The sequence below is a fragment of the Lygodium microphyllum genome, chromosome 15 (assembly GCF_053477565.2).
Source record: "Lygodium microphyllum isolate KBCC chromosome 15, Lygodium_microphyllum_v1.1.10, whole genome shotgun sequence".
NCBI classification, from domain to species: Eukaryota; Viridiplantae; Streptophyta; class Polypodiopsida; order Schizaeales; family Lygodiaceae; genus Lygodium; species Lygodium microphyllum.
This window is the reverse complement of record NC_141149.1, coordinates 58535691-58551284: the sequence shown is the minus strand read 5'-3', so window position 1 is coordinate 58551284 and position 15594 is coordinate 58535691. Positions and strand designations below refer to the sequence as shown.

General features: G+C 43.5%; 1 protein-coding gene across 1 annotated transcript; it reads right to left on the bottom strand.

Annotated features, from left to right (window-relative positions):
- Positions 1-12410: 12410 nt before the first annotated feature.
- Positions 12411-13816, bottom strand: LOC148024574 (uncharacterized). The gene has a single exon (XM_087693726.1). It carries the CDS (start codon positions 13552-13554, stop codon positions 12709-12711), a length of 846 nt encoding a protein of 281 aa, XP_087549852.1. The 5' UTR covers positions 13555-13816; the 3' UTR covers positions 12411-12708.
- Positions 13817-15594: the final 1778 nt, after the last annotated feature.

Here is a 15594-nt window from a genome sequence, read left to right as displayed (position 1 = left end):
CAGCAACTTGCAAAGACATGGATCTATGTCATTGGTAGGAGGAGAGGGCTGATCCTCATCAATCTTCAAAAGAAGAATAGTGAACATGCATGCCTTTGCATTTATCTCTTTTTTTATCTTCTTGGGGCTGATCACCTCTATTTTCTTCTTCTCAACACCATGTAGGATTTCTTGCTGTCCACACCATTGAAATTCCATTTCCAGCTTGTTAAGATCCATAGTAAATCTGCCCAAAGATTTTAGCGTCAATGGGACCCATTTCTAATGCGATCAAACTCACTAATGTAGTGCACAATGGAGATAGAGTGATAGGAACATTTGGGAAGCATTGATTACTATTTTCAAAGTCTCCATTGGCCACTTGGATCTTTAGGGAAGAAGGAATATCATGTGTACTCAATTTCAACCCATTGAGTGATTTGGAATTAATAAAGCTATGTGTGCTGCCCGTATCAATGAGTATATGAGTGGTCCTTCCATTGATTTGGCCTTTGAGGCGTAGGGTATTGTCCCCTCTTGAACCACTCCATGCATCATTTGATATGGAACATAGCGAGGGATGTAAATTAGTCCAAGAATCGTCCATGTAATGACCACCCATATCAAAAGGAAAGCCATCCATTGGATCATAAAACTCGTCATGGATACTCTTTTCATTTTCATGCATCTCTTCTTGAGTAGTAGATCCTTCAAGCTGTGCTAGACTTCCCTCAATAGGTTCAACATCAGAATCATCTTCAAATATCATTCTAACCTTCAAATTCTTAGCCTTATACTTGAACTTATGGTCGGGTGGTCATTTCTCCTCGCACTTGAAGCATAGCCCTTCGGCATACATTGTAAAATATTACACGGCGCAGCGAACAGAATCTGAGAAAGAGATAGAGAGTACACAACAGATAAGAGGAGAATCAGTAAAATTCTTTAACTCCAAACAACTGATACAAAGATGGCTCTGTCCACCCGTGCGCTTCCACTGTGTGAAGCTTAGATGGCGATCTAGACAGAAGATAGGTGAAGAGCTTAAGGCTAGCTGGAACAACAACTCTGACTGGGTGAAAGATGAGTGTAAGATGGCTGCGAAGGGGTTTAGCTTTTATAGCCTGCGAAGGTCGTTAGGTCGGCCTATTGACCGACCTACCATATGAGCCTCCACTAGTCGGCCAGGGAATATTCCAGGGAATATTCCCTTTACCATCGGGCCGGGGGCGCTGCCCCCGGACCCCCGCCAGGGGGGCCGCTGGCCCCCCTGGGACCCCCCAGCCAGGGGCCGCTTCCGCGGCCCCCGGACCCCACAATAGGGGCCCCTTTTAACTCCCTTACCACGCAACTCAATGCAATGTGCCTCGAGTTGCTACCAGCTTAACCACTCCGTCTAACCCAAAGATTAGACCCACAACAGTCACCTTTTTGCCATCCGGTCACATAGACCTCATCTGATATACAAGTCAGGACTCAACCAATGTCCGGGCTCACATTTGGCTTCTCCTCATAATGGGGGCCTTACAACTTTGAGCACCATGGATCATTGGTAGCACCTAATGAGGGTGGAGCATTGATCATATCTAACACCCCCCCTCAATGTCCACCCATAGGTGAACTATCTCCTCGGCCCAATGCCGAGTCTCTGAAGATGAACTTGAAGCAGATCCTTCGTAAGTGCTTTGGTGAAGATATCTGCTCCATTCTCCTCTGTTGGACAGTAGACCAATTCCACTATCCCATCCTCCATCAAATCACGCACATAGTGATACTGGATCTCTATATGTTTGGTGCGTGCATGAAACACTGGATTTTTGGCAATGGCGATGCAACTCTGATTGTCACATCTCAGCACAGTTGGTTCTTCATCCTGCACTCCCATATGCCATAGAATCCTTCTCAACCATACGGCCTCACATGCAGCAAAACAAGCTGCCTTGTACTCTGCTTCGGTAGAAGACAATGCCACTGTTGGTTGCTTCTTACTAATCCAAGAGAAAATTCCTGAACCCAAAGAGAAACAATAACCAGAAACTGACTTCCTGGAATCAATGTCTCCTGCCCAATCTGAGTCACAGTTCCCCACAAGAGAAGTTCCGAAACTGTATGTGATACCATAGTCAAGAGTTTTCTTCAAGTATCTGAGCACCCGCATCCCAGCCTTCCAATGACTCTCATGAGGTTTGTTTGAGAACCTGCTCAAAACACCAACAGCAAAACTGATATCTGGTCTGGTGTTACACAAGTAGATTAGACTGCCGACCAACCTCCTATACCTCCCAATGTCTGCTAGTGCTGATGTATCCTCAACGGATAACTTTACATTCACCTCCATAGGTGTAGCTATCTCCTTGCACTCGGTCATGCCAAATGCCTTCAAGATCTCCCATGCATACTTCTTCTGAGAGATGAAGATCTTTCCTGGCTCTTGCCAGACTTCAATCCCCAAACAATAGTGCAGCAAGCCCAAGTCTGTCATTTCAAACTCAAAACTCAAAGCCTTTCGAGTTTGGTTGATCATATCTTCATAGTCACCTGTAATAAGAAGGTCGTCCACATATAGGACAATCACTGCAGACTTTTTACCATCCCTGTAAACATACAAGTTAGCATCTGAGGCACATCTTTTGAAGTTTAGGTTTAAAAAGAACCTATCTATCCGTTGGTACCATGCTCTGGGGGCTTGTTTCAGCCCATACAATGCCTTCTTCAGTTTACACACTTTGTTCTCAGAATGGGGGGCCTCAAACCCTGGTGGCTGAGCCACGTACACCTCCTCCTTGAGGTCACCATTTAAGAACGCTGACTTAACATCCATTTGGTACACTGGCCACTTCTTGTGGGCAGCCACTGCAAGTACCGTGCGAATAGTGGTCATTCTGGCAGTTGGGGCAAATGACTCTTGAAAATCAAACCCTTCAACTTGTGAAAATCCTTGGGCAACCAGTCTAGCTTTGTACTTTTCTAAGGTACCATCAGCCTTGTACTTTACCTTCCAGATCCACTTGGTGCCAATAATCTTCCGCTTTGCTGGCCGATCCACTAGCTCCCAAGTGTCATTCTTCATTATGCTGTCATACTCCGCCTGCATAGCAGCCTTCCATGATGGATCTGCAAGTGCTTCTTCTAAGTCAGTTGGCTCCTTTACTTCTCTCATAATCTCAACCATCAAGGCCATGTTGACTATGTGAGCAGAAGCCCTCCTTTGCTCCTCTATTCTCTGAGACCTCCTTGGTCCGTCTGCCTTCTCCTCAACAGATGCAGGCATAGGATTATTGTGGTCATAGAGCTGCTTCACCCAGCGCGGCAATGGCTTTTCCGGTGGGGTGATGTCAGGTTGGTGAACTTTTTCCTCATCATCTGAAGATGATGCTTCCTCCTCCTTAAGGATAGGGATAGCTCTCGGGACAGGTTCATAGTGGACTACTTCTTCGCTTGATGATAAAGTGGAAGACCTTGCCTTCTCCTCCTCCACTGTATGCGGCTCCTCCTTGAACACCACATCACGGCTCGCGATGATCTTCTTTGCCTCTTGGTCATATAACTTGTAAGCCTTCTGCTCATCACTATAACCCAAGAAGATACATTTTCTGCTTTTTGGTTGTAACTTGTTTCTCTTCTCATCTGGAACATGTGCATAACATTCACATCCAAAAATTCTGAAATGTGAAACAGATGGTTTCTTACCAGTGTAAGCCTCATGAGGTGTTTTTCCCTTGAGAGCCTTTGTGTAGCTCCGATTTAGAATGTAGACTGCAGTATTAACAGCTTCAGCCCAAAAATGGTTAGGCAATCCCTTGCCCTTTAGCATGCATCTTGCCATCTCCACAATGGTACGATTCCTGCGTTCCACAACACCATTCTGCTGAGGTGTGTGAGGCGTCGTCAATTGACGCTTGATCCCTTTGCTCTTGCAAAAGCCTTCAAACTCCTTTGAGTTGAACTCACCACCACCATCTGTTCTAAATTTCTTCACACTTTTCCCTGTTTCATTCTCAACAAGTATTAGCCATTCTTTAAACTTACCAAAAGCTTGAGCCTTATCACGAAGGAAGTACACCCACATCTTCCTACTGTAGTCATCGACAATCAACATAAAATAAGAAGATCCCCCCAAGGCCTGTGTAGGCATCTTACCACACAAGTCAGCATGCACCAACTCTAGAGGAGCATGTGCTCTATTCTTGCTTTCTTGTGGAAATGCCTTTCTCTGTTGCTTGCCCATCATACAAGCTTCACATGGTTCCTTCAATTCAGCTATTGTAGGTAGGTGAGCAACCATACCTTGCTTTTGCATCTCCTTCAATACTGCAAATCCGATGTGTCCAAACCTTTCATGCCAAAGCTTACTTGTGCCCACTCCAGCGGTGGCTGTAAGAGCACTTAGCTCATACAGGTTGTTCCTCCTTTCTCCTTTGCCAACAATTGTGCCAGCACTATCAATAATTTCTGCACCTGTCTTCTTGAACCTCACTTCATGACCAAGATCAGTTATGGCAGCAACTGATAAGAGATTTCTTCTGATTTCGGGAACATACAACACATTTGAAAGCTTTTTGACTTCACCATTTGCAGCAACAAAAGAAATAGTACCTGTGCCCGCAGCAGGGCATTTAGCATCATTTCCAACCGTCACAGTGATGGATTCTTGTAGAGGCTGCATAGAACTGTATAGACCTTTCTTGTTGGTCATGTGACGGGAGGCCCCACTATCCAACACCCAAGAGTCAGTGGTAGATTCTTCTTGCGCCGAGGAGCACACTTCCTCAATGGTCGCCATGAATAATTCCAACTCTGCTTCAGCCGTATTGGCTGTCTCTTTCCCTTTACTTTTAAGGGTACCATTCTTTTCATCTGCCTTCTTGACACGACAATCTGCAATTGCATGTCCTTTCTTCTTACAGTAGAAGCACTCTCCTTGAAACTTCTTCTTGCCGCCCTTCTTCTTTTTGTCACCATCATTTTTGGTGGAGGAAACACCTTTGCCTTTTGCATTGGCAGAGAATGCAGCATCTCCATTGTTGCTTCCTTCTCGGGCTTTCAGCCTCAACTCCTCCTCCATTAATAATGCACAAAACTCCTCAAAAGTCAAAGCTTGAGGTCTCACCTGAGTATTAAGGGCAGTTACTAGTCCATCAAACTTTTGTGGACAAATCCGAAGACACCTCCGAGCTAGCTCTTCGCTAGTCTTTTGTATCCCAGCGCCAGCCATCTGGTCGCGCAGATTCTTAATCCGAGTGATGAATGCTTCAACCGTCTCTCCTTCAGCAAACTTCTCCGCTGCTAGTTGATTCTCCAAGTTTTGAATCCTTGTTTGGTTTCGTGTTTCATACTGACTCCTTAGTACATTCCAAGCCTCTGACGCTTTGGTTGTATGCTGAATCAGAGTCAAAACACTGTCAGAACAGCTTGTAACTAAGGCACACAATGCATCTGCATTCCTTCGTTTCCAAGCTCGTAGAAGATCTGCATTCGGAGGAATCATCACACTAGGATTTGATGGGTCGGGGGTAGGCTGTGGTTCTGCGTCAGTCCCCAGCACAGTCTCCAGAAGCTCATAAGAATCAAGGATAGTAGTAATTTTGAACTTCCACAAGGTGTAGTTTGTACCATCTAACTTGCCTTCGCTGAAGGTTGGTGGACGAATCCTCAGTGTTTGAATAGCCGGTACAGCAGCACCACCTCCTGCACCGCTTCCTGATGCGCCAGAACTGCTTCCCGGAGTCGACATCGTTTCTCTTTGCTGTTGAAGCCTTTGCCTCTTGCACTCTCTCCGATCTCTAGAGCCCCCTGGGCTCTGATACCATGTAAAATATTACACGGCGCAGCGAACAGAATCTGAGAAAGAGATAGAGAGTACACAACAGATAAGAGGAGAATCAGTAAAATTCTTTAACTCCAAACAACTGATACAAAGATGGCTCTGTCCACCCGTGCGCTTCCACTGTGTGAAGCTTAGATGGCGATCTAGACAGAAGATAGGTGAAGAGCTTAAGGCTAGCTGGAACAACAACTCTGACTGGGTGAAAGATGAGTGTAAGATGGCTGCGAAGGGGTTTAGCTTTTATAGCCTGCGAAGGTCGTTAGGTCGGCCTATTGACCGACCTACCATATGAGCCTCCACTAGTCGGCCAGGGAATATTCCAGGGAATATTCCCTTTACCATCGGGCCGGGGGCGCTGCCCCCGGACCCCCGCCAGGGGGGCCGCTGGCCCCCCTGGGACCCCCCAGCCAGGGCACACTTCCGCGGCCCCCGGACCCCACAATAGGGGCCCCTTTTAACTCCCTTACCACGCAACTCAATGCAATGTGCCTCGAGTTGCTACCAGCTTAACCACTCCGTCTAACCCAAAGATTAGACCCACAACAGTCACCTTTTTGCCATCCGGTCACATAGACCTCATCTGATATACAAGTCAGGACTCAACCAATGTCCGGGCTCACATTTGGCTTCTCCTCATAATGGGGGCCTTACAACTTTGAGCACCATGGATCATTGGTAGCACCTAATGAGGGTGGAGCATTGATCATATCTAACATACATTTCTTTGAGCTTGTCATTAGACACATGCTTGCCTTGGGTAGGGGCTAAAATTTTGGCACTAATATCATTCCTTTTTCCATCAAACTTATTTTTAGCATTAGCTCTGAAATTGCTGCCCTGCTTTGGTCCACAAACAGTGGGAAAATTTGGTATCTTACTGTAGGTATTGCTATGAACATTTATTGGCTTCCCACCATGCTGAAAATCAGTCCTTACATGCCCACAATGGCTTGATGTCTTTGGGAACTAGGTAGGCTGAAATAAATGCCCTATTTTTTGCTGGAAACTCTTGTATTTCTGCCCATAACACTCAACCAATTGAATGGCAGCTTGCAAAGATGTAGGCTTCATGGCTCCAACTTCGGATGATAAGGTAGACTCCAAAGCAAATATATACTTGTTCAATTTGGCACTATCGGAGACTCTATGAACATACATTGAGAGGTTTAAAAACTGATTTGAATACTCTCTAACTGAAAGCCCACATTGCTCAAGGGCGTACCATTTCTTTTCCAAGTGCTCTTTTTCAATGGGAGAGACGAAGACTTCAATCATAGCATTCTTTAGTGCTTCCCAAGATAAGAAGTCATGCCCAAATCTTGTCATATATCTCCACCAAGTAATGTGAATAGCCTTCTAAATGAAGGGCTGCAAACTTCACTTTGGCATTTTCGGGCCTTGGATAAAGGGAAAAGTACATCTCCAATTTTTCAAACGACTCCTCCAACTCCATGGGTGAAGGATTCTCTCCTTTGAAATTTGAGATGACAATTTTCTCTTTATACTCTCTCTCATATTGAGGTGGCTGCCCATTGTGGTGCTGATGTCCATTATGGTATTGCTATCCAAAAGAGTTACCAAATGAGCCTTGTCTAGGGAATTCGTTATTCCAAGTTCCTTGTGCATATGGGGTTTGATGTCCATACTGCATACCATAACCTTCTGGTTGGAAATAATGTCCTTGAGGCTGAAAATGAGTGTTACCCATATTGGAAGGTTGTCCATGGTACCTATGATGTTGTCCATGCATAGGAGTATTAAATGGTGGTTGTTGTCCATTATTTTGTTGAGGCCAACCATGATTGGATAAAGGGCTTGGCCTATTAGGCTCAACTTGAGTATGAGGATTGTGTTGTTGCTGTCCATAGGAGTTTGGGGCTAAATTCACATGCCCTTGTTCATGCCCACCAATATTTAGTTGAGGATAGAATTGTTTATAAAATGGATTGCAACTGTGGATGTCCTCTTCATGCCTAGAGCTTGCTTGAATCCTATCGTGTGGATCTTGTCCTTGTGGCTAAGAATAGGCATTTGATTGATGGGGCTGAGGCTGAAATGAAGTGGGCTGTATAAAATCTTTAGCCTTTGACGATTCCCCAATCTCAAATTGTCCTACCACCTTTGGAGTAGAGGGTTTGGGTTGCTCTTCATCCAAAGGAGGGTTTGGAACATTGGGATCAGCTATAGGCAACATCTTTTCACTAAAGATAGCTACTAACTTGTCAATACCCATCCTCATACCATCAAAGCCTGATTTCATCTCTTTAATATCATTTGAGAGTTGTTGTAGGCTGTTAGAGTTCATGGAAGCATGTGGCATCTTGACTCCATTCATTGGTTGATTGATAATGAGTGGAGCTTACATCAACCTCTTCATTCTCATAATGCTTGTGGCATATAGCTTCTTGAGGGGTTTCATGTTCATGCTCATGTTGGTATTCTCTCAGCTCTTCATTGATGATCTCCAAAATAGGATCCTTTTTCTTATTCCTTGCCATGAGTAACTTCCTGTCATGTATATACAACAGAGGAAAAACTCAAATATCTTGAGTTCTAGTGCTCCGAATAACAAGCTCTTTGGCTCTGCTTGAAGCTTGAGAAGTCCCCTTTCTAAGGAACTATCAAGTGTTGAAAGTAGTTGAATACAAAAAATTCTGTAAATAGTTTACTGTAGCTGTTTGGAAATTCTTGCAACCTGTGAGAATGCTCTGTTTTGATCATTTAGTGACATGTACCTTCAATTTTCATGTATGTACTAACCGTGTAGACCTGTAAGGGAACTCCATACATCTGCTAAAGCTATAAATACCCTATGTAATAACCAAAATGATTGAATAATCCACTGTAGACTACAATATTAATGGGACCCTATTTGTATACCGTGTCCCAAAACCTCAATGATGATCCAATGTCAAAAATACCATTCTGAAAACTGAATTCTTGTTCCCTTGAGTGGTACCCACACCTGAACTTTAAATACATGGGATCTGAGACTTGAGGGGTGTGCAAATTTCCCTCTCAATCCGGTTTGTGCTCCCCTTCAGGGTCCTTATCAGGGAGGGTCACCTCTCTTTTGTCCTACCAACTCGCCCGACATCCACTTTTCTTCGTGGGTATACACATGGTAGCTCAATGCTAGGCTCTAAAAATCAACATGAAATGCATGTAATGAAAAGAATTTGATTGCCCCTTTTATGATATGCAAGAACTTGAATGGAATAGGCTGAAATTGAAATGGGGATAGGTAAGGGATAACCTCAGGAGTGACTCACTGCTTAACAATTCTTATTCCACTTACCATTGGGTAAAATTTTGCTCATGTCAATGAACAAAAAGATCAAACAATTCAATATCAGGGTTAGGTAAATGAAATGAAAATTTGAGGCACTTTGAAGTGATTATTTCAATGAATGAGATTGATTATGCAATGATCAATCACTAACATAGCTCTATGGATTTCTCATGAAATGCATTTGATAGAATGGATGGGATTCTTTATCATTTTAATCTCTCTTTCATCAATTGGACTTAGCTCAGCAAGAGGATTTAAAGAGAGATAAAAAATGATTAGAGTACCTCTTAAGCTGGTAGGAGAAGAGTGTTGTTGTTGATGAAGGAATCTCCCACAAATAGAACTTGGCTTCAGCGAGAATAGAGCTTGACTTCAGCTTCTATTAATCCAAGAAATCCACATTTTAGCTTTCCAATGCTAATATCCAGCTTCTTGATCAAGAATCTTCATGAAGAGTGCTCCCATGAACCATTGGACCCAAAATTTTATGAAGAAGGCTTCAATAGAGATGCCACTTGAGTTGAAGATGCTAATTACTCTTCATTGTATAAAGTAGGCTTCAAAGAAACTTCAAAATTTGAAAGAGAATCCAATAATTCCCTTCCTTCAATTGACATTGGTTGCCCCTTCCATGAATCCTTCAAGAATCCACTCCATTCTTCCACAATGGTGGAAAATCCATGCAATGTTGGTATTATCCTTTGTGTAGAGGCTTCATGAAGTGAAATTGACTAAAAGCCCCATGATCTTGATAAGAAATATGAGAAAATAAGCTTGATGTTCAAAACTATCCCTGTTAGAGTTTCATGAGAGAGGGAAAGACTCAAGATGGAAGAAACCTCATCAAATCTTGGAAGAGACCAACTGCCAAAGGAAGTAGGAGCTTGGTATGGCCCAGCTAGAGCTTATTAGCTCAAAATTTCAAATCGTGAGGCAGGAGTATGATCAGGCGCAGATCATGCAGCTTGCATACTCATATACCACGACCAAAAAAATGAGTAATACCCTCAAATATGGTACTCCATAGAGAGCTCAAGTGGCAGGGAAGATGCTTGTGAGGTCAAATGGCAAGATAGAGTTCATGGCTTGAAGGTAAGATCAGAGATTTCCATGGTTTCGATGAGAGAAGCTTGTAGGAAAAGAGAATAAACCCATGTTCTTGAAAAGTAATCATAGTTTAAGCTCCACTAAGTAACCCTCATTCTCTTCAAACTTACCCCAATTTTGGTCCAAATCTTGGTCACGACCTACCAAATTGGTTGGAGCCCGCCATTGTCCACTGGTCCATGGCAAGAACCTCCATCTTAGTCATGGTTTGTAAGAGTTCTCCATGTCAGACCACAGTTATGGAAGAACTAACTCTTGTGATTGAATTTTAATTATGGTTTTCACTCCCTAGTCACTGCAACTAAATCTATTGCATGAAAATGACTTCTGACAGGATCTAAACTAAAGCTCTGATACCAATGTAATGAAGTATTCAACCAAGAAAGGAAATCTAACTAAAACTGAAATAGACAGAAAATAACAAAGAAATATTGCACCAAAACATCTTGCCATGTATTAATGATGAGAGTTCTAAAAATACATGACAGCCATGGATGATGCTTCATCTAACATGAAGAAAGCTAACATCAAGAAAGTGAATAGTAAATTTTTGTGAATGAGCCAAAAGATGTATTCTCTTAGCCTCTTGCCTTCTTTATCTTAACTCCTCCTCTCCAAAGTTAAGGGTACATTTACATAGGCAAGGGCTGAATTTACAAGGGCTGGAAATTACAAGGTATGGAATTAGCATGATTCCAAAGTACAAAAATATCAAGGTATTTTCTTTCATGACAATTGGGGTCTCAATGAGACAATGCTTTGACTAGCTTTATGTTAAACTAGAAGTGAATAACTAGCAATAGTCCCCTCTCTCACTTGGGGACAAGGTAAGTATGTTAGAGTCTATTTTAATGACAATAGTGACCTTTCTGGGATTGGTTCTTAGCTTTAGCAAGAGCTAAGTCAGATGAAGTAGAAAAGTCATTTCTCCACTTTCTTTGCTCACATAAGGACAATAAGTCATTATACCCAATTGGTTATGATAACTTAATTGTAGATAGAGAGGATGGAGGTTTGGGGCTTGAACTTCTAAAGGAGAAGTCCAATGAAATGTATTTGGAGTTGTCCAAAAGGATGGGGGACTCTTAACCTTGGGTGGCATTAGATTGTCAAAGCTCTTACTAGGGAATGTAGATGGTTGAGAGATGGCTAGATATTAGATGACAACTAATCTTGGAATGCCTACATTGTGTGGCCAAAGCATTTCAAGGTTTCCCATGTACTGGTCAAAGCTTGGGAAACCATTCTTGGTGGCATGAAATGGGTTGGATTGCAAGATTGGAAGGGTGACCTCTCTCTCCTACTCAATACATGACAATTTTTGCATGCATATGATCCCTTGATTGCCCCTATTGAGGGGACCCCAAGAATCATCCATACAAAAGGCTTCAGAAAATGGATTGATATATGGAATCTAGATTCAAATTTCATCAGGATGGCTACCTTGAAGAGGTCAACAAAAAGAAGTTGGAAAGCCACCCCTTCCACCAAAGTAGTTATGTTTTCAAGGAAATTGGTGGTAGCGCACAAATTGCCCCTCAAAACTTCTCTCTCTAAGGTACTTCCTATCTCCCCATTTTTCCCCTTATGCAAGAGGGAGAAGGAGATTGTGGTGCACTTGTGTGGGGAAAAGTCAAGAATTGGTTGAGGGCTCTCAAGCTCCACATCTTTTGGTATGAAGGTACCCCTCTTTGGGGATAAGTGTGGACAAGATGACCAAAACATGAAGCTAGTTCATTGTTTGAGAGCTTGCACTTAAGTTTATTTGGAAAGCTTGTACTTCTGTTGCCTTTGGTAGGTCTAGCTTCTTTACTATGATGGAAGATGCAAATGACCTCTAAGATATTTTTACAACAAGCTTGCCAGAGCTTCCTACTAGGCTTTGCCTTGATGTGTTGCCATGAACAATGTTGTAATTTTTTTATAAAAAAAGCATCTATACGAGTATATTACCTTTGCATCTTAAAACAAAATCAAGTGCCTAATTATGCTGTACATGAACTAATAACAAATTCAGACTCAAACATCTAAAAAAGAGGAATTAAATTGCCATTTTAACTACATTGAAAAGGTGCATGAGATTACGGGGAAGAAGCCCATGTGCTTGTGGATTACTAATTTGGTTGTAGATAGCAATTTTGTGTACATTTGTGAGAATGTTTTGATGCACAATATAAGCGACATTGGTGCAACAAAGAAAATTACTTTTGATGCAAAATGAGTCTGTACTAGTTGAATTTCGGGGCTTACATTGGTATTTGTAACAAAGGGGTGCTTAGACCTTTGACCACAGATTTTTAAAGTAGTCTTATTACAACATCGATCTTTGTGGCCAGCTAGATGGAGGAATACTCGACTTCTTACATCATGCAAGCTGCCGCACTGCTGCGAGTAAGAATGGAACCTCCGACTTTGGGTTTATTACACCATTTTCTTTGTGAAAATTGCTCTAAGCGGACCTTATCGATACGTGTAGGAGGGGAGGGGTAAGATATTGTAACTATTACAGGTAGTTAGACCGCGCGATGTAGCGCACTTCATTGGAGAAGTAAGCGGGGATGGTGTCCCAGGGGTTGGGCAGGCTGTCATCCGTGACGTAGACCCACCCGGCGTTCTGCCGGTAGGCGCGGTCGATGACGTCGCCGTAGTCGAAGTCCGACACGTCGACGTCGGTGACGTTGTAGAAGAGGCCGCAGAAGCTGCTGCGGTCGTACTTGGCGGTCCAGGCGGCCTGCGACCACTGGAGGGCGCCGACGCCTGACTCGAAGGTGCAGACGACGTCGGCGACGCGGGATCCTTTGAAGACCAGGTAGGATTCGAGGGTTTCCGTCCCCGGATTGTTCACCACCAGCGCGCCCGCTTGCTTCGCCTTGACGTAGCCGTAGAGCGCCTGGTAGTAGGCCTGATTGCCGTCGCCCGCGTTGTCCGCCTCGTCGAAGAATATTCCGTCGATATTGCCAGGATAGAACGCGTACCAGGCGTCCACGTCGGCCTCCACGTCGGCGAGTGGCCGGGCCCCGCCGCTGGTGTGGACGTAGCCGATGGTGCGGCCGCTGCTGTTGCGGAGAGCGCCGATGGCGCCGGCGTAGCTGGTCTGCGCCGTCGGCCCGGGGCCGGTGTCCGGGTTGGCCACCGCCACGACCCGGTTGGGCAGCGACTTCGCGGCGGCGTTGAGGGCGGCCCAGGCCTCAGGGTTTCTAGCCGGGTCGAAGTAGGCCGGCACCAGGATGTTGATCAGCTGACATTGCGCCGCCGGCACAGCCAACCCTATCAGCAGCAGCAGGTGGCCGATCACCAGGGACATCACCGGACCGGCATCGCCCATTCTCCCTGATGGATGCGTCATCATGCAGATATTCGTGATCAGCAGCAGAGAATTAAAAGCGAAGCTAATATCCAAAGCTTTTGTGAGAGCACAGCAAGGCGATATCCCTTAAGGGCCAATTAGGCTTAATATATATATATAACAGCTGGACGGTTATCTGTGATCGCGCCCGCGGGCTAACGTCCATTGAAGAAGCAGGACTCGGAAAGACCACTTATCATTGGCTATTGACTGGTTAAATTTGCATTGTTCCAACACCAGCCGCGCCGCCGAGGTAACTTGCGGTGTAAGATAAGATTCTTACTAGCACTCTGCGCGGGTGTCCTGAACAGTCTGATTTGACTCACAATTGCGCTTTACTCTTCTTCGCAATCGGGTGGCTAAGCCCCTTGTTTTACTATCGTCTACAAACCACTTGTTTTATTAACATTTTGAGCATTGCTGACCCGATTTCAAATTTTCTTTTTTAATTCCTACATTAACAATATGCGGATGTACATGCTGACCCGATTCCAAATTTTCTTTTTTAATTCTTACATTAAATGAATATGCGGATGATTTCCGTGTATTCAACTTAATCAACTGAGCTAAATTCATTTGCCCATGTACATGCGCGCGCACACACACACACACACACTCTCTCTCTCTCTCTCTTCATGACTAGACTTTTCCAATGCGTGATAAGTAAAGTTAGCCTCTTTATTATCAATTTTGACGCTTAAACAAGGTGCCACATGCAACTCACTTTACTTGCTATACATACAAAAAGTATAACAAGTAGCATGTGTGTTGTCAACCCTAACTCATGCAAAGCAAAGGTATCACAGCATTGTTAGCATATTTCTTTATTAAAAGTATAGTTTCCGGTGAAACATGTTACATTTTCTTCACATTAAGAAGTCTTACAAGCATGGCCTTGGTTTTTAAGACTATAATACCCTTCTCAAGGGATCTTTATGAGTGAGAGAATGGTATGAAAAATTCTAACCTTCAAAAGATGAGTTACATTTAAAAAATCTTGCAAGGGTGCCCTTCTTAAGCTAAGCGCAACGACATGTCTATTTAGATTTTCCCCTTCAAAACTAATCCTTCAAAACCAAAGGCATTCCTAAGAGTTTGACTTTTAATCATCCTTTCAAAAAGAACGTGTGGATAGATTAGTTTCAAAAGATATTTACAATAGCCCACACAATGGAGGATGCAACATAGATTGGTTTATTTTCTCATCTTCTTGTAGATAGCTTTAAAAATAGACTCTCTCTTACCAACTCTCTTAAGGACTGCCAATATTTCATCCTTACAAGTAGAAAATCCTAAATTTGAGAGATATGCTCTCCTACCAAAAACAATTGTGTTTCTTTGATTCCACACATTTCCAATCACAACTGCTCTAATCACATTATAGATTTTGAAAGAGCCCTCATTGAGGCTACTTGTATCACCAAAAAGGATTGTCTTGAGATCATGTTGAGTATGGAAACCTATGGCTTCTTCAATCCATCCATTGGTTGATCTCCACATAGGCATAACACTCCTAAAAGAGGTGATAAACTCACTCATTGGCTCTATTACATAGTGGGCAAAGGGGTGAAGTTGACTTCCACTTAGACAATCTTTCCCTTGTTGGTCATTGTTTTCCATAGCACTAGGTTGAGCTTGTAAGATGGAGTGGAGCCCCATATTCTTCTTGGCCTCCTTCTTCATGTCTGCATTTTGGTTCTTGCGAACTTCCACTTCCAATACTCCTTTACATTAAGCACTAAGTTGCCCTTGCCCTTATGGAGATAAAGGTCTCTGCCACTTTTGCGGTCCATCAAGACTTTGTCACCCTCAATTTTGAGAAATTTTAAAGGATGTTGCTGCTTGATTATGTAAGAAGTGGACCGGCCCTTGTAGGCCTTATCAAAAGTCCAAATGACTGTAGTAGGGAGGTGTCCCCCTTCCATTAGTGCTACCCCTCCAATTAGCTTTCTTGAGTCATGCCTTGATCATCGTATTGACCATCTTCGAGCTTATAATTTGGGATGGACGGGATTTCTCAAAAGAAAGTTCTCCTAATTCATC

What these genes read in the sequence shown, in the direction of transcription:
- LOC148024574 (XM_087693726.1), bottom strand. Translation starts at nt 13,554, where the DNA reads ATGATGACGCATCCATCAGGGAGAATGGGCGATGCCGGTCCGGTGATG.